This window comes from Heptranchias perlo, chromosome 15 (genome assembly GCF_035084215.1).
Source record: "Heptranchias perlo isolate sHepPer1 chromosome 15, sHepPer1.hap1, whole genome shotgun sequence".
NCBI lineage: Eukaryota > Metazoa > Chordata > Chondrichthyes > Hexanchiformes > Hexanchidae > Heptranchias > Heptranchias perlo.
Genome location: NC_090339.1, coordinates 27566159 through 27584564, shown reverse-complemented (window position 1 = coordinate 27584564; position 18406 = coordinate 27566159). Strand labels below are relative to the sequence as shown.

Here is an 18406-nt window from a genome sequence, read left to right as displayed (position 1 = left end):
TCTCTGATCAAACAACAATTGACCTCTGATTAACTTAATGCTGTGTCAACAAATTAGAATTGTTGATTCAAAGGGACATAACTCCACCTTCGAGGCAGAACCATACATTTAGCACTACATGATATAATACTTCTTCCCTTATTAAACAGCACATGATCTAATTTTCCATGAGCAACACCAGGAAGGTTGGCTAGTATTCAAAATTTATTCAGGTTTTGCAATGAATCACTAAATTTTGTATTACTAACATTTCCTATCATATTGGTACAGTGGAGGGGGAACTTTACCAATTTTGGGATTAAGGTGCGTTGTTGAAAGATTACAGAGCAAGTTTTAATTTGCATTCAGCCATGCTGGCCAGAGAAGTTAAATAATGTTCCCCTTCCCAGAGATGGCATCCCTGAAAAGCATAAACATTCATCGTAAAAGTACATTTTATAAAATTAAATTTATTTTTGGAAATACAGTTTGTAGCAGAAATAAATAGTCTATATGTTCCTTATGAAAGTCTTAAAACACAACAGGAATCCTGATATGCAGCATCTTGAAAACATTATTAATTATACCTGCTCCACAGTTAGGTTGATGTTCTGCAAGACTTTCTGGAGTTTAGGTTTTGGAGATGATAGGTTAACATGTACGTTGTCACGGTCAATTTGCAATTTAGTGCCAAGCAACAGATGATCGTTTTGTTCGGCAAGTGCATTTTCTGGGTCAGCTTCAATATACAGATTCAGCTTTTTCTTGCTCAGCACTCGCTCCTTCCTTCCTTCCATCTTCTTCATTTCATCCTTATTTAACTTTGATTGCCTCTCTAAGGAACAGGTACTGCTGCTTTCCCATGCCAAGCTAGCATCACAAAACTCTATGGCACTACGTGGACTATCAGGTTGTTTCCTTACAACTTCTAGTTCTTCCATTAAAAGCAAATGCTGAAGAGATGAAAACAAGACACAAATTGTGATCAAAGCAATACACAATGTTCCTAAAATACTGAGTTTAGTAATTGTGGAATACCCAAAAATTCAAGGTGGGAAGGAATTTTTTCCCCCTGATTTGGACTCCCTAAAAAGTGATGGTGGGATATTTTTCTATGTCAAAGGTGATATATAAATGCAAGTTCTTGTTGTTGTTGATTAACAGCAATTTATAGCAGTTGATCGTGAGGTGGATGATTCGTGGTCAAATTCACTTCATTTGGGACTCTTTAAAGTCAGCTCCTGGCATTTCTCTCAACAAAAAGAACCTTGCATTTTATATATGTATTTGGCAATATCAGCCATTTTCTAAAGCATTTACAGATTTGTAAAAAAAAATTCAAACCCTGGGCTTTTGCTCATTGTTTTCTCCTTACTTTTCCTTCTTGAATGTTTCTTTCTTGAAATTTCTTATTGCAGTGTTAACATCCAAAATATTTCACATTGACTTCAGGTCCAGCGCACTCCGTGTGAAGCTATACTTGAAGTCAATGGAAATAAAAATTGTAAACAATTTTACAACACCAAGTTATAGTCACATCGTTCACCTGAGGAAGGAGGTAGCCTCCGAAAGCTTGTGAATTTAAAATAAAATTGCTGGACTATAACTTGGTGTTGTAAAATTGTTTACAGAAATAAAAATTGGGAGAGATGTAAAATGGGCTGCCAACTTGTTATCACCTGTTTTACACCATCACACAAAGTTAAGATCTACCCCAATGAGTGAGCCATGCTATTTCTAGTGCATACCACACCATATTGTGGAAGGGTTCATTGTTTGCTTGATGGCATCGTATCTCATATATTTAAAGCATAATGCTTTCAATTCTTAGGAAATGCAGGCTTGCCTAGGGAAGCTGATCTTTTGTGTGTAAAAATGTTGGGAAAAATCCCAATTGTAACAAATAGCGTGGTAGAATTTTCTATTAAAAAAACCTCAAATGCAACCTGTATTTAGCTGATTTACACCATTACACATAAGAATAAGAGGCACTTAACAAACTCCAGTAGTACTGGTCCCGATTATAACATTAAAGATTCTGGTAATTTTGATTATGGTAATTCTGTTGTTTAATAAGCAAGGCTTCAGATCCTTTCAAACTTCTTGTTAAAGAGGAATTTTGGCTACATGCAATTTTCTTCCTTGAAAAGACAAGTCAAACTTGTTTGATTTTAAACCATTGTGTGCTGTGGGCAAATTTGCTCACTCAGATACAAAATTCATCTGTGAGCTGCCAAACTGACGCTGCTTTTGGCAGTCCTTCCTATTCAGAACAACTTTTACGCATCAGAGACTGACGTAGCCGTGTGTATCACATGACCATGTCATCTCCAGCACCTAAGTTTTCAACTGTCTGAACAAAATGACCTTTGGAGTTGGCTTTCAATCAATGAAAGCCTTATTTGTTAGAACATTGTAGTCCAATAGAAATTGCTGACTACCCACTGATGTCGCTGCGATGTCACCTTTTTAACCATATGCTCTAATTTTTGTAGAAAAAAACCTTACATACACTCATACAATACAGGTAATCATACTTCACATGCATATTTACTTAACAAACATCTACTACCTTTCAATAACCAAGGAAGTAAAGCATTCACAACAATCAAAAAACACTCACAGACTCTGCTTTTGTCTTACCATTTTACCAAAAAATGTATAAAAAGGCAAATGAATAAAGCACAGAAACTACCAACTTAAACCAGAATCTGGTCGGGGTCCTATGGGAGTCAGAGCTGGAGGATTTACTAAAAAAAATTAAAAATGTCAGTAAATAAAGTAAACTCACTGTCTCTCAGTGGAAAGCAAAGAGCTGAATAATAGTTGTGGCAATATAACAGTGATTTAAACAAACACAATAGGTACTATTTTGTAGGAATGTAAATTGAATAATGGTGGAGAAAGATTATTAAATTGCTAATTTAATACAGTGATGATATAAACATTAATCTTTTCTCAGCTAATGACAGATGTCATGATACAATGGAGTCTCAAATATCCACAAATTCCCATTATCTATCAAGCAGATCCCTGTCATTATGGCAGATAATGGAAGTTTTACAGTATATGTTTGTTAGATCGTGCAAGCAAAAATTTACAAAACCAGCCAAGGAGACCGTCTCTTTCTTGGACCTGCTGAAAGTCTATGGGTTAACAACTTAAATAAAATGCAATTAAAATATTCAGGGGCAATCAGCAGAAATAAATAATGATAATTCTACTAGCTTAACACTTGCTTAAATGTTTCAGGAATCTTATATTCACTTCAAAATTTGCATGGTAAATTGATCGTTCATTGTAACTCGAAAGCTATACCTTAAATCTGCCCACAGCAACTGATGCCTCAGACAGGGCTTTTACAGAAATGGGTGTGATCTTCAGGGCAAAAGTCATTGCATTAAAGACAGCAACAATTGTAAATGCCTACAGGGATAAAAGAAAACACAATTAGAATTAGTAATAAAATAGAAAATGCTGGAAACATGCAGTAGGTCAGTCAGCATCTGAAAGATAAAGGTAGGTTGACATTTCAGACAAACTCTTTCATTAGAATTAGTGTAGGTTAAAGGTTCAGCATTCTTTTTGCTGATACATTCACTGCAAGTTTAGTTCCAGGATGAACACATGGTGGATCTTTTATAAATCACATATTTGGGTCTAGTAATCAAAATTCAAAAAGTGCTAAATGGTCAGAATGGTAGTCCGACAGAGCAGGGCACTGTGAAAAGTCAGGATGCTGCTTCAAACTTGTAACAGGGAAGGAGTAAAAATCAAAGCAGGAGCCTGCATGAATCTTTCTCTTATACCATGTCATTTTTTTTTCATTCGTTCATGGGATGTGGGCGTCACTGGCAAGGCCAGCATTTATTGCCCATCCCTAATTGCCCTTGAGAAGGTGGTGGTGAGCTACCTTCTTGAACAACTGAGTGGCTTGCTAGGCCATTTCAAAGGGCGATTAAGAATCAACCACATTGCTGTGGGTCTGGAGTGACATTTAGGCCAGAACGGGTAAGGACAGCAGATTTCCTTCTCTAAAGGGCATTAGTGAACCAGATGGGTTTTCATGACAATTTTTATTTAACTAATTGAATTTAAACTCCCCAGCTACCATGGTAGGATTTGAACTCATGACTCCAGAATATTAGTCCAGGCCTCTGGATTACTAGTCCAGTAACATAAACGCTATGCTACCATACCCGGTATTTGTCATTGCAGAGCAACATTGAGAGAGAACAGAGAGAATGTTGCTTCTCTGTTCTCTTGGCTGAGGAATTATATGTTATATGGAAATTAATTACAATTTTGGATGCAATTTGAGCACTGTGGTAATGGCAACTATCTTTTGAGTGTTTCCACAAAATATGAACTTTCTTGAGGTCATGGCTAAGCGTACAATGCCACAATCAAATAAAAAGAAAAGTCTGGGTCTAGTTGTAAGTTAACCAATTATAGCCCACATTAAATAGAACAGAGCCTTAACAGTGGAGCTACTACTTTCTTTCTTACCTGAGCTGCAGTAAGATCATATCCCATTGCCATGTGGAGTGTGAATGTGCAGCTACTGGATACTACAACCACAATTGGAGCAACTCCAACTGTGATGCTCTGCACGTAGCCTGCTTTCTCCAAAAAATGTCTCTCTCTGCTTCTGATCACTGCAACAAAATATGAACATAATTAAGCATGTTTTCCAAGGTGATCCAGAAAAATTGTTCACTTGGTGAAGGGTTCAAATACTAAGGGACAAAAGTTTTAAAAATTATGAAGTTAGGTCTAAGAAAGGAATGTCAAGTGGAACTTTTTAAAAAATAAAGTATGACAGACTTCTGGAATAAGATGACTGAAGTATTAATTGGTTCAATATGCAATTAGATGCATTTCTGGAAGGATATTGTGAGAAGGCAGATAGAGTAGAGATCATCAAAAAGCGACAGACATGTTGAACCATATTGCCTTTTCTTGGACCTAAAACTTCTTATGTTCCATCAGACATCATGGAGATAATTTTAACCCCCAAGAACAGGTGGGCTGAGGGTGGGTGGGTAGTGAAATTCATTGATTTCTTCAGCGGGACCGCATCCCAGCTCCAAAATGCCCACTGGGTTTAACCCAGATGCCTTAGGATGCGCATGCGCAACAGAAACCCGGAAGTCCCGTCCCCACTTATAGCTGGCAGGCCGATAGATAAAGGGGCAATGTAGGTAGTTTAAACACTTGAGGTACTTAACTTTTTGTGTATTCTGAAACAGAAACGGATTTAACTTCTCCTGAATATGTCTCCAATGGTTTCTGAAACACACCATAGAAACGGAGGCGAGATGCAGTCAAAGCTCATTTGGCCCATTAAACCAATGACACATCTCAATAAAAGGTGAAGTATTGCAGCTGGGCACTCAGTTCTCTCAGGCAAACATTTGGCTGGGAGTTCTTTGTGTTTAGACTGGGAGTTCTTTGTTGAGACTGAAAATTCTTGTGTTCACACAAATTTACCAACATTTTGGAGCCCTACAAACTGACATCATCAGGATGGGGGGGCGCGCAATGAATGTGTTCCACAGTACATCTGAGGAGGAGGAGGCGCATCACCATTCACAGAAGGCACACGTACAGTTCTGCGATCTGCAAGTGTACAAGACAGAGGTACGCAACCAGGACCTGGAGAAGAGCAGAGAGGGGGCTAATGGAGGGGCCGAGGTCACAGGAGGCACTACCCATGTGAGAGGGTTAATAGACAGAGGCTGAGCTTCCTGGACTTTTTTGAGGAGCAGTGCCTACGCTGGCTGAGATTGAGTCGGCAGAAGATTATAGACTCATTCAGGAACAGCTCCCTGCTGGACCTGATGGCCACGCATTGCCCATTGCAGTTAAAGTCACCACTGCCCTCAATTTCTTCACCTCCGGATCCTTCCAGGGCACCACCAGTGACATCTCCAGGGTCTGTCAGTCGTCCGCACAAAAGTATATAAGGCAGATGACGGATGGCTTGTTTGCCAGGGCATCCGACTACGTGAACTTCCCCTGCAATGACATCAGCCAGAATGAGAGGGTAGTGGGTTTCAACTCTCTGGATGGCTTCCCACGGATGCAGGGCACAATTGATTGCACACACGTAGCAATCAGAAGACCTCCACACAAGCCAGGAGTGTTCATAAACCGAAAGGGTTATTGCTCCATCAATGCGCAGCTGGTGTGCAACCACCCGAAGAGATTTCTACAGGTGTACGCCAGATTTCCTGGCAGCTGTCATGATTTGTTCATTCTGCGCAAGTTTAACATTCCAGACCTCTTCCAGACAGAAGACAGACTTAAGGGCTGGCTCCTTGGAGACAAAGGGATACCCCCTGCAGAAGTGGTTCACAACACCTGTGAGAAACCCCACCAATGAGGCATGGCAGCAGTACAACCAGAGCCACATGACCACCAGGTGTGTCACTGAGCAAGCCATAGGCATGTTGAAGATGCGCTTCAGGTGCCTGGATAGATCTGGGGGAGCCCTTCAGTACTCACCAGCAAGGGTGTCCAAAATAATCATTGTGTGCTGCGTCCTGCACAACATAGTGCAGCAGAGAGTGTTGCAGGTAGAGGAGGTCGAATGTGCTCATCAAGCATCCTGAGCTCCAACACTGAAGAGGAGTGAGAGGGGTATTAGGAAGAGGAGGATGAGGATAATGAGGAGGAGGATAATGAAGATGGGGAACCCATCGCCAGAGCAGCCACGCACATTCCTGCCTGTGATGCCAGGGATGCCCTCATCTCCAACAGGTTCTCATAATGAGATGTGCAATGTGAAGAATTTGACATACTCAGGCTACCTGGAACCACCACCACCAGCACCACCACCACCCCCCACCCCCACTTCCCTTTGCACAAAACAGTCCATCAACCATGCATACACCCATTGCACACCCGCCCAATGGGTGTCGTCATGTCTTGGCATTCATGATGAAGCAAATGAAAGGGCGACTTCACACACGGGACGCAATAATGGCCAAGACGTAATAGTGGTGATAATGATTAAATTTAATGTGGCATAACAAAAAAAAATGAACAACATGATATTTCGTCAAACACCCTTGTGCATACCCTTGGTGAACTACAATTGCTTAACCTTTCACTTACTGCCGCTTCTACGTGATGCATCGCCTGTGCCTTCAGCAGAGGTAGAGGAAGATTGCTCAGGTCCCTGCCCTGACTGCTGAGACACTCTCGGCCTATGCCCTCTTGGTTTTGGAACCCTTGAGGGCCCCGCCAAAGACTGCTTCACCTGCACCTGTGCAGGGGCAGACTCGGCCATCAGGAGAGGAGGCAGCATTGCTGGTATTGGTTGAAAGCGGGGGGGTGCAACTGTTGAGACGTGGGAGCGCTTACAGTAGAGTCCCTACTTCCATGTCCCCTTTTGCCATCATCCCTCTCCTGGGCCAGTGCAACATCATTCCTACTACTCTGCTGGACAGCAGCTTGGTGAACAAATATGCCACGTTGTAACGCCATGGATAAGGTATCTGCCATCCTGTTTAAGGCGGCAGACATGTTGTTATCCAGAGTCTTTACAGCCATTGTCGTGGCCTGCAGAGACTCATTTGAGAGCAGTGCTTGAAGCTCAATGGAGGCTGCCACTCTCTCCACTGCAGACATTCTCCCACTTACCTGCGACAACAATCCACTAGCGAGGGAGTTGGACTCCTCCATCCTCTCCGCTATTGTGGAGAGTGTGCACGGCACATTTTCTAGTACCTCGCAAAGGTGCAGCTGTACCTCAATCATTCTCCTTCTCAACGATGGCCCCCGAGGTTCAGCATCTGCGTCCAGCTGAGCAGAGCTTGGAGAGGAGTGCACCCCCCGATGCAGACTCTCTAAAGCGCTGCCCCTGTCACCAGTGTCTGCTTGTGCTCATTTGTGTGTGGTAAATCATGAGGTGACAATCCAACTATCTAGCTAACAGGATCCACCGAAGTGTGATTATCTGTGTTGGTGCATGGCTGTATGTCCTGTAAGGGTGCACCCTCAGAAGGAATGAGATCCTCCAAAAAATCAATGTCTTCCATTTCCCCTGATTTTACTTGAAGACGTGAAGGCCCTGAAAGACAAGTGAAAGTGGTATGATTTATTCATCAGAAAAGTGACAATCTTTCCAATGACCATACTGAGGTCTGGCACAGTTCACTTATTGATAAAATCAATTCATCATGTTTGTGAAAGATGTTAAAGTTCTGACACCAGCCCTAGGCAGGCCACTGTCCCACTTATTTCCATAGCCTCCTCCTCCACATCTGTCAATTCCACTATATGCAGTGGACCACCTCCAGTTCTGGTACTCTCCCTTGCGTTTTTCTCCTACAAAGGGAGAAAGAACAGACCTGTGCACCGTGTTCCTGCTGCTGACCTCTCCAGTTACACCTTCTTGGTGGCAGAAGCAGGTTTCTTCCTCCTATCACCTGGGTATAACATCTCCCTTCTGCTTCTCACAGCAGCTAGTAGTATGTCAAAGGAGGCGTCTGAGAACCTGGGTGCTGACTTTCCTCTTCGCTTTTTACTCCTTTCTCCTTCAAAATCCATTTTTGCATTGGCCCTTTAAATAGTAGGCTTTAAATCGCATCATGCGGGAACACAGTAAGCCCACCGCGCAGCTTGGAGACGTGAAATCCGGTACTAACATAAAGTGCCTTCAATTGAGTTGCAATCAGACAATCCGACACGCTCAAGTTACTTCTAGATTTCCCACGCGATTATTTGCCCACCTGCTGAGTTCCCACCTCCATGCTAAAATCATGCCCTACAAGTATAGTTTTCCTTATAATCCATTTTAATGACATTTATACTCAGATTGGCGGAAATGCAATTGCTATCGACAGCCATTAAAATATGTCTGCAGTCACATTTTCTTTAGCATCAGCGAACCTTTCAAATTTTTTGAGAAAATAAAATGTCTGGGATCATGGCTCACAATTCAAAATACTGGTAGTTCTATTTGATTCTTCTCAGCATTGGTGAAACTAAGGGGCACAGGTAAGAGCCTCAGATTTTATGGAATAAATAAGTAGAAAAGACTGGAATGTCCACTGTCAAGAAGCCAGATATAATTTTTTTTTTGCCATCGCAAAATTAGCTTTGTCAACCAAATTTCATATGCTGCAGGCTTTCTGCATACTTGAAATGATTTTGACTGCCTTCCATTTATGACAGAAGATAGACAGGCTCCCTTAGGGCTATGTCTGTCTGCTTTTTTATCAGTCTCAGGACAAAAGAAACTATTTTCAAATTTCACCTAATTTTGTTATTTCTGCAAAATATTTAAATTAGTTTGAAGATGCGTCTCTCAGATTTTCAACTGAAACTATAAATCATCTAAAAGCTATGTCATAGAGTTGTAGGACATTGGTTTGTCCATATGAGGAATTACTGATTTTTTAAAAAACTCATTAATGGGATGTGGGCGTCGCTAGCGATGCCAGCATTTATTGCCCATCCTTAATTGCCCTCGAGAAGGTGGTGGTGAGCCGCCTTCTTGAACCACTGCAGTCCGTGTGGTGACGGTTCTCCCACGGTGCTGTTAGGAAGGGAGTTCCAGGATTTTGACCCAGTGACGATGAAGGAACGGCGATATATTTCCAAGTCGGGATGGTGTGTGACTTGGAGGGGAACGTGCAGGTGGTGTTGTTCCTATGTGCCTGCTGCTCTTGTCCTTCTAGGTGGTAGAGGTCGCAGGTTTGGGAGGTGCTGTCAAATAATCATGTTATCGCTTTTTACAACCAAAGGCCAGACATATCACAGATAGCTGGAAAGCATTAATCATGGCATGTCAATTTTTCTGTGAAAACTGAAAGAAGTGATCAAATCAACCTAGTTCATTTTCATGTACATTTTAGCAACCAAATAAGAAATGGGATTGGGAGAGGTCTTGGAATAGTCCATCAATGCCGGACTTCCAGCGACACCCACATCCTGAGAATGATTTTTTTTTTAAATCCAATGGTTCCCACAGTAAACTTACAGTGAACCTTCTCAGCAAACAATTTCTCCCAGGTGTACATCTTGATGAACCTGATGCAGTTTAGAATCTCATTCATCAGTCGGACACGTCTGTCCGTGATTGTAATACATTTCTTCCTGAAATAAGTTGTCAGCCTGGACATAAACATCTGGGAAAGCAGGAGAAAGTTAAATCTGTCAAAGTTAAATCTGGAAGTAAATGAATGTAGCAAATCCCTAAGGAAGTAAATCACTATTAGTGTTTTTTTTCCAAGCATGTGTTCTAAGCATGTGCATTCTTAACAATATTAACTGAGACTGCTACCACAGCAGCCTCGGTTGACAGTGATGGCAAACAGATATGTAGCCTCATGTAATGCTGCTGGCAATACATTTGCTTGGAACACAGAGATAATAGTGATTACTAGCACCAGTACTGAAAAGGCTAATCCTCGAACAACATTTGATACTCACTTGCAACGAAAACAGAAATGCTGTCAGTATCTGGAGAGAGAAGAGACAAGTTAATGTTCAGGTTTGGCGCTTCTTCAGAACTGAAAAATTAAAGATGAACAAGCATTTTTATAACATCAGAACAAAGGGGTGGGGAGGGAAAAGAAAACAAACTCAGAGAGGAAGTATCAATGGAATGACTGTAACCTGCCTAAAAGAAAAACAGGAGATGGTTAGATTACTGAAGTGATCTACTAAGGCAGTGAGAGGCAACCCAAGGATGAGAGAAGATGGGAGGCATTGAAAACACAGATGCTAAGAAAATAGTTTTGTGCCCAGGAATGTGCACCCAAAGACGATGGCCTGAGGTTCGCTCCAAATTGGGCCTCGGGGCATATCTACATAAAACTGACAAGCTGCAGACACCAATCGGGTGTCCCAAAGCAAGTCACCAGCCAGGGTCCTGGAAAATTGACCACAACTAAATCCTGGGGTGGAGGGGGGGGGTGGCAAGGAGAGGGGGAGGCAATCGAGAGGGAGGAAAGCGCAGGCCGACAGCGGCCCGCAGTATTGCTGTGGAGCCACAAAATGCACTCCTGCTCTTCCTGGCTCAATATTAAGGTAAGTTAAAAAAAATTGACATACCTTTCTGCTGGTGGTCTCCAGCAATCCCTTTATGGACCACTGGTTAGGCTGCCGTAGAACCAAAAGAAATTAGCCCATTCAAGGGTCCTATCGCCTGTTTTAGGCTGGGGCCCCAGACACTTGGAAGTTGCTGGCTGCCAATTTGGGGAGGGAAAAGAAAATAAGCAAACATAGAGAGGAAGTATCAGTAGAATGACTGCAACCTGGCCAAAAGAAAAACAGGTGATGGTTCCCAATTTCCGGGGAAGATTGGGCGCGTGAGACCCCCTACCTCTGCCAACATGAAGGGGACCAATTTCTCCCCCAAAAAGCCTGCAGATCAGCTCTGAGTCAAATAGAAAATGCTGGCAAAACACAAATTCTAGCTCAAAAATGACAAAAAAAAGAGAAAAAAAAAATGCAGGTAGTGATTCTTTGCCAAAACACAGTGCAGCTGGGGGAGTTTGCGCCTTTGGCCTGCTTTCATGGTATCGGACCACACCATATTTTGCCTGCGTTTTTTGGTTTTAATTTCACACCTGATCAGCAGACTTTGTGTTTTCAATAGTTACATATTGTCCTTTCTTCCTTGGGTTGCAGTTCACTGCTTTAGCTGTTCACATGTTTTTTGTTTCTCCGATATCTTTAATTTCTTTAATGGTTTTTTACATTGCCTAACGTAAAGAGCATCTCAGTTATCTAACAATTTACTGTTTTTCTTTGAAGCAGATAATTTATTTTACCAATACTTCTTTGTGTTTGTTTTTTCTCTCCCACATCCCTCTGCTGTGATTCTATTAAAATGCTTGTTCATCTTTAATTTTTCAGTTCTGAAGAAGGGATGTGCTCAAAACATTAACTTGCCTCCTCTCCGCAGATATTGACCGACCTGTGTGTTTCCAGTATTTTCTGCTTTTGGTTCAGATATCCATCATTCACAATTTTTCACTTTTGGTTTGCATTTCTCACTTGCATCAATCCTGGATATCACTGAACTGGTTTCTGTTTGTAGAAACCTTATAACACAGCCCATTTTAATATCTACTAGCAGATCAGCTGTGGTATTGCGCACAGCAAATCAGAAGATAAGATGTTTTATAAGAACAGGAAGATTGCACCATGTAAAATGCAACATAGTATTTTGCCGCTAAGGTTGAGCTGTAATGTAAACCGACATATCTCTTTAATGCCATAAGGGCCAGCTGCTGTAAATAGGCACATCTCAAGATCAAAAAGAGACTAACTGCAAGGGAAATTTCACTGTAGACTGGCAGCTGGTATAAATCCCCCACTCCTCTCCAAGGTCAGAAGAAACCAGCAGGATATGCCTAGCTAACTTTCTCTTTTTGTTATATATATATATATATATATATATATATATATATGAGAGAGTAGAGATTGGAGAGTTAGTTCCAAATCCAACTTCCAGCAGTTTTTTTTGAGACCGCCAAAAATTTGAATAAAATTTTGTCTCAAATGCTAAGAAAAATGATGAATTGGGACTGAGCACTGAACAGCAATCAAGCAACCATCTGTGGACCTCAATATGGTAATGAGGAGCACCTATGGACTACAGACTGACATCTCTCATAGTCTAGTGGACCTCTCTATGTTACACTTGATGGCAAATATTTTGGTATAAAACAACACCAGTTAGATTTGTTTGTACAGATTCCACTATCCTTACTTGAAATATTCTACCTCTTTGTATGACCATGGGGGTGAAATTCTGTGGGATGTTCTCTCACTTATCCGCTGTAACTCCAAGGAAGAGGCACCAAAACCCCGGAAAAGCGGCATGAATGCCGTTGACGCTGTTTTTCTGGGATTTCTGTGGCTCTTCCACTGAAATTATGGTGGACGATCGGGAGAACCTCTAAGACCATAAGAGATAGGAGCAGGAGTAGGCCATCTAGGGCCTCGAGAGAGAGCCCTTAGTGAGATCATGACTGATCTGATTTTTACCTCAACTCCACTTTCCTGCCCTTTCCCCATATCCTTTGACTCCCTTGCTGATCAAAAATTTGTCTAATTCAGCCTTGAATGTATTCAATGACTCAGCCTCCACAGCTTTTTGGGGTAAAGAATTCCAAAGATTCACGACCCTATGGGAGAAGAAATTCCTCCTCATTTCCATCTTAAACGGGTGACCCCTTATTCTGAGACTATGTCCCCTTGTTTTAGATTAGCATCTACCCTATCGAGTCCCCTCAGAATCTTGTATGTTTCAATAAGATCTCCTCTCATTCTTCTAAACTCCAATGAGTATAGACCCAACCTGTTCAATCTTTCGTCATAAGACAACCCTTCCATACCTGGAATCAACCTAGTGAACCCTCTCTGAACTGCCTCCAATGCAAGTATGTCCTTCCTTAAAAAAGGGCACCAGAACTGTACGCAGTACTCCAGGTGTGGTCTCACCAGCACCCAGTACAGTTGTAGCATGACTTCCCTGCTTTTATACTCCATCCCCCTAGAAATAAAGGCCAATATTCCATTTGCCTTCCGGATTACCTGCAGCACCTGTATGTTGACTTTTTGTGTTTCATGTACGAGGACACCTAGGTCCCACTGTACCGCAACATCTTGTAGTATTTCTCCATTCAAATAATATTTTGCTTTTTTATTTTTCCTCCCAAAGTGGATGACTTCACATTTTCCCACATTATATTCCATCTGCCAAATTTTTGCCCATTCGCTTAACCTGTCAATACCCTTTGCAGACACTCTGCGGAAATTCACCCCCATCTTTTTTACATTGTAATATTTTTTCTTCGTAGATCTGTCTCAGACAAAAAATTTCAAAATTTGTGCTCAAATATTCCAAAAATATTTTTTAAATTAGAAATTTCTTAAAAGTGCCAAATAAATCTTCAAGTTGCAGAGCGGGCATATGGGGATGTCATTCAAACAATATTTGGGCACAGGGTACTAAAGAAAATCTGCAAAGATTTGCATAAATGTTAACTCAGAACAATGGCATTAGATCAGTCTGCTAATAGTCAGTCAAGAAAGATCAAGTTATAATACCATCATCGGTAATTATTCCTAAAAGCGGCTTTTGTATTTTGAGCACGTTTCTTTCCAAAATGTATTCTTTGTTTGCTTATGAAATTAAAGCAGCTTTTCCAAAAGGGCTCTTTTTATTCAACAACTCCCAAATAGTTGTGCTATGACAAGTTAATGTTAGCTTTTACTGTATCATCGACTGCTGTCATGAAAATCACCAAATATGTGCGACAACAAACGGAACACCTATCACTGATGGTTACAGCCATACCAATTGTTTTACAAGTGTCATTTGTTTTACATTAACCCATGAAAACTCAAGGACTGCCTTTAAAAGTTCCGATTTCAGGGACAAAAAATTGTGCAATTTGTGATTGAGCAGTGCAGATTTTTTATTAATAGGCGACACTGGAACAAAGGAATAGGATTGAGGAGAAAGAATCAGAGGGAATAAGTAAGAGAGCAATGAAGTAGGAGCAAAACAAATTGGCAGAGTGAAAAAAAGAAAGATTGGGAAAGCTGGTGACCAAGAAAGGTTCATACAAAACAGAAAGCATTTTGTAAGAAATGGATAATGGAATATGATCAGGACTACTGTGTTTCTACATCTTCCTTATAATGAAAATCTATTTTAGTCAAGCTCTCTCGGCTCAGTCACACCTGGATTTGAATCCTGATCCTAGAAGTGAGAGCATAAACCACTGCCCCAACTCAATTCAACGAAAAATTACCTTTAATAACTTTAAATGAAGTGCAAACAGAAAAACAGATTCTGCCTCCTTTATTATTTTCATCTATATTCGCCATCAATCTAATCCACTCGAAATGTAGGAGAGGGTAGAATTATGTCCAGTGCCTACCAGTAATGGATAAATAAGAATAAAGACAGCTGATCCCAGGAGGGCAGTAGGTCCAAGGAACAATGCAGTGTAGATGATTCCTAGCATGGCGACAAGGGGGCCTCCTGTCAACATGGAACCCACAGAGGCCGCTTCAAAGAGACGTTGTCCATCATTTGAGCAGATGTTCACCAACTGAAAAAGAATGATGAGCTCAATGTTATATTCAGCAACGTCTTAATAAAGGTAAGTGCATAGAAATCCAAACATCTGATGAGCTAGTTTATACTTCCCCATGCAATTGAATAGTTAGAGTTGAAAACTCCAGTCATTGAATTAACTACTTCAGATCTGAACTGGAAATTCCTCCCTTCAGGACACAACTTACATTTATATGATGCCTTCAAGTAATAAAACATCCCAAAGTATTTCACAGAGGAAGAAGACACCAAGAAGTAAAACAACAATAACAAACGTATGTATACATAGCACACTTGCAGCAAGATGTCTTATGAATATTTAGCTTGAGGAAAGGGGAGGGAAATGGAGAGGTTAGGAATCAAAAACACAGATGAAGAGGAGTGTTGAAAGCAGGAAGGAAGGTGGCAGGGCTGAGGGAACTGTGTAGATAATTCCAGAGGGCAGGTGTATAAGGGCTGAACAGGTGGTCATCAGTGATGGAGTGAAGGGAGAAAGGGACGACGGCTCGATATTACCAGGGCTGCGGGTTCGCGGCGGGGGGGGGCGACTGGGCGCGTGGGTAACGCACCCGGTGAAATCAATCTGCCCCGCGCGCGATCGCAGCCTAATTGGATCCACTTACCTGGTCTTCCGGGTCCCCCGCTGCTGAGCTGCGCGTCGGGCTGACTGCGCATGCGCAGTAAGGTCTGTCAGCTGGAGGAGCTCTATTTAAAGGGGCAGTCCTCCACTGACTGATGTTGCAAGAAATAGGAATGATGCCTCACTCCAGGTATCATTGGATGGGGTGAGGAGGAGGAGGGGGAGAACAGAGATCTTCCCCCCAGCGGGCGGGAGGAAGGGGCCTGCCTCTGCCACCAAGAAGGCCTGACTCAAGGTGGCAGAGGAGGTCACCTGCACCACCAACATATCACGCACCTGCATACAGTGCAGGAGGCGCTGCAATGACCTAAGTAGGTCAGCCAAAGTGAATACACTTACTCATTCCCCTACACTCCGTCTGCCACATCACCGCCCCCACCCCACATCTCCTTCTGCACTGCCAACACTAGTCTGTCACATCACCCCTCACACCCACTCAAAGCTCATCCTCATCTTACCTGCACTTACTCACCTCGCCAGTACTCATCCCGCCACTACCACTCAACCCAATCCTCATACAATCTCATGGCTCGATCTCATACTCACCATCTCATGCATCTCTTTCACGGTCAGCCTCACTCAACCTGCCACTACCTGTGCTGCAGCCACAGGGCATGCATCACATATGTGCAGTAGGAAGCGTAAGGCAAACGTGTCGTGAGCATGAAGGGGATGCACAAGGGTGTTTGAGGGTTTGTCATGATTTTTACTTATTTTTAATTTCTGACCAACTCACATCACATATTATATTGGCACCACTACTGCCACGTCTTTGCGAATCTTGTCTGGTTTGTGCAATAATGCCCTTTCCTGAGGATCACAATGAAGACCCACACCTGATGCCACCCATTGTGTCACTGCAGAGTGGGTGTCGGTGTATTTGCAGGGCTCTTTTGTGCAGACGACTGAGAAACGTCGGCGATGTCCCCGGTGGCACCCTGGAAGGATGCGGAGGAGAAGTTGTTGAGGGCAGTGGTGACTTTAACAGCGACAGGTAAGAAGATGGTGCTCAGGCCAGCCGGGAACAGCTTGGCATGAAGGAGGCTGCAGATGTCCACGACTACATGTCGAGTGACTCTGAGCCTCCGTGTGCACTGCTCCTCAGAGAGGTCCAGGAAGCTGAGCCTTGGTCTGTGGACCCTGTGGCGAGGGTAGTGCCCTCTGCGAAGCATCTCTCTCTGCGGTTGCCCTCCTTCCTGCTGTACGGGTGGATGTGTCACAGCACTGTGTTGTGGAGCTCCACGTGTCAGAGGTGGACGGCGTGACCGGCGAGGCTGTTCGCCCTCCGAGGAGGTCATGACTGCAGCTACGGCGGCCCCCATCCAGAAGATGTACGTTTGAGAGGGTCCGCAAGGTAGGTACATGTGTCTGGACACTGGGGTAAGTGTACAAGTTGGTGAATTTTATTGTTAGGAGGAGGGTGGTGGAGGCCAACCTTTGTCCAAAGTGACAGAGTGGCCTCCTGCAATGAGTGAGGGTCTCCCCCCTACCCTGTCAAATGGACCTTTGCAGCTGCCACAGGCTGATAGCTGCAACACGTCCATTTCAACTTGGAGTGTTTCCCCCAGTACGGGAAACAGTCCCAGTTGTTTCTAAAATCCCACCCCTCCTGACATATTCCCTTAATCAGGTCTGTTAACGACCTGAAATACCTGAATAAATACTGTCAAGTGGCACCCCGCCAGCTTTAATTGCCTGCGGGAGTTCCACGCGCGGGGGCTGCGTGCGCATGTCAGCGCATCTGTGGGGAACCCGGAAGTGGGAGGGTTGGAGCCGGGCTCCCGACCCACTCCGGGGTTCCCCGATTTTTGGAGCCCCCCCCCCGCCAGGAACGCACCCGATAGCGGGTACTAATATCGGGCTGAACAAGTCTGGTGTTAAAGGAGTGAAGGGCGTGTGCAGGGACATGAAGCAAAAGGAAGTCACTAATGTAGTGTATGGTGAGGCCATGGAGGGATTCGAAAATGAGGTCAAGAATTTTGAAATTGACACACTGGGGCAAGGAAGCCAGTGGAATTTCAAAAGGACATGGTTGATGAGAATGTGGGGCTTCGTGCATGTGAGGACACGGGCTGAAGAGTGTTGGATGAGCTAAAGCTTGTGGAGGATTGTTGCAGGGAAGCCAACCAGAAGAGCATTGCAAAAGTCAAGTCTTGAGGTGATGAAAGAGGAGAGATATGAGAAATAACCATGGTTGACTCACCTCTTCCCACCCCTACCTCAGTTATTCATACATTGTCTGTCTAATGTTTTAGTTTCTCTCATTTTACCTCCTATTATCTCATGTAAATATTATTTCAGCCATATAATCATATCCTGTTTTCCACTTAAGCCATTTAAGGCTTTTTCTATTTCTTTTGAGTTTTCCTTCACCCTCCTTTTCTTCTGCTCCTTTTTAAATGCTATTCATTTGTAATATTTTTCTGTACTGATAAAAGGTCTATACTTGAAACGTCAACCCTTTTGTTCTCTCCACAGAAGCTGAATGACCTGCAGAGTATTTCCAGCATTTTCTGTTTTTGATTCAGATTTCCAGCATCTGCAGTTTCTTGCTTATTTTTTTGTATGCATGGTTAAAAAGATTGTTTTTAAAAGCTTCCTCAGAACCGGAGACAGAAACAGCAAAGTTGAGGGTTCAGAGGGAGTTCCAGAGAGTACGGCTGAGGTGGACAAAAGCTCTGCCACCGATG

General features: G+C 42.8%; 1 protein-coding gene across 1 annotated transcript in view; it reads right to left on the bottom strand.

The window, feature by feature from the left end:
* Positions 1-18406, bottom strand: part of wu:fb13g09 (ATP-binding cassette sub-family C member 5) — a 131497-nt gene that overhangs the window by 82001 nt on the left and 31090 nt on the right. The window contains exons 6-10 of the mRNA XM_067996974.1: positions 14898-15071; positions 9974-10121; positions 4489-4637; positions 3298-3405; positions 567-932 (exon numbers count right to left, since the gene is read on the bottom strand). Coding sequence (XP_067853075.1) covers positions 567-932; positions 3298-3405; positions 4489-4637; positions 9974-10121; positions 14898-15071 — 945 coding nt within the window. The remainder of the gene's footprint in view (positions 1-566; positions 933-3297; positions 3406-4488; positions 4638-9973; positions 10122-14897; positions 15072-18406) is intronic.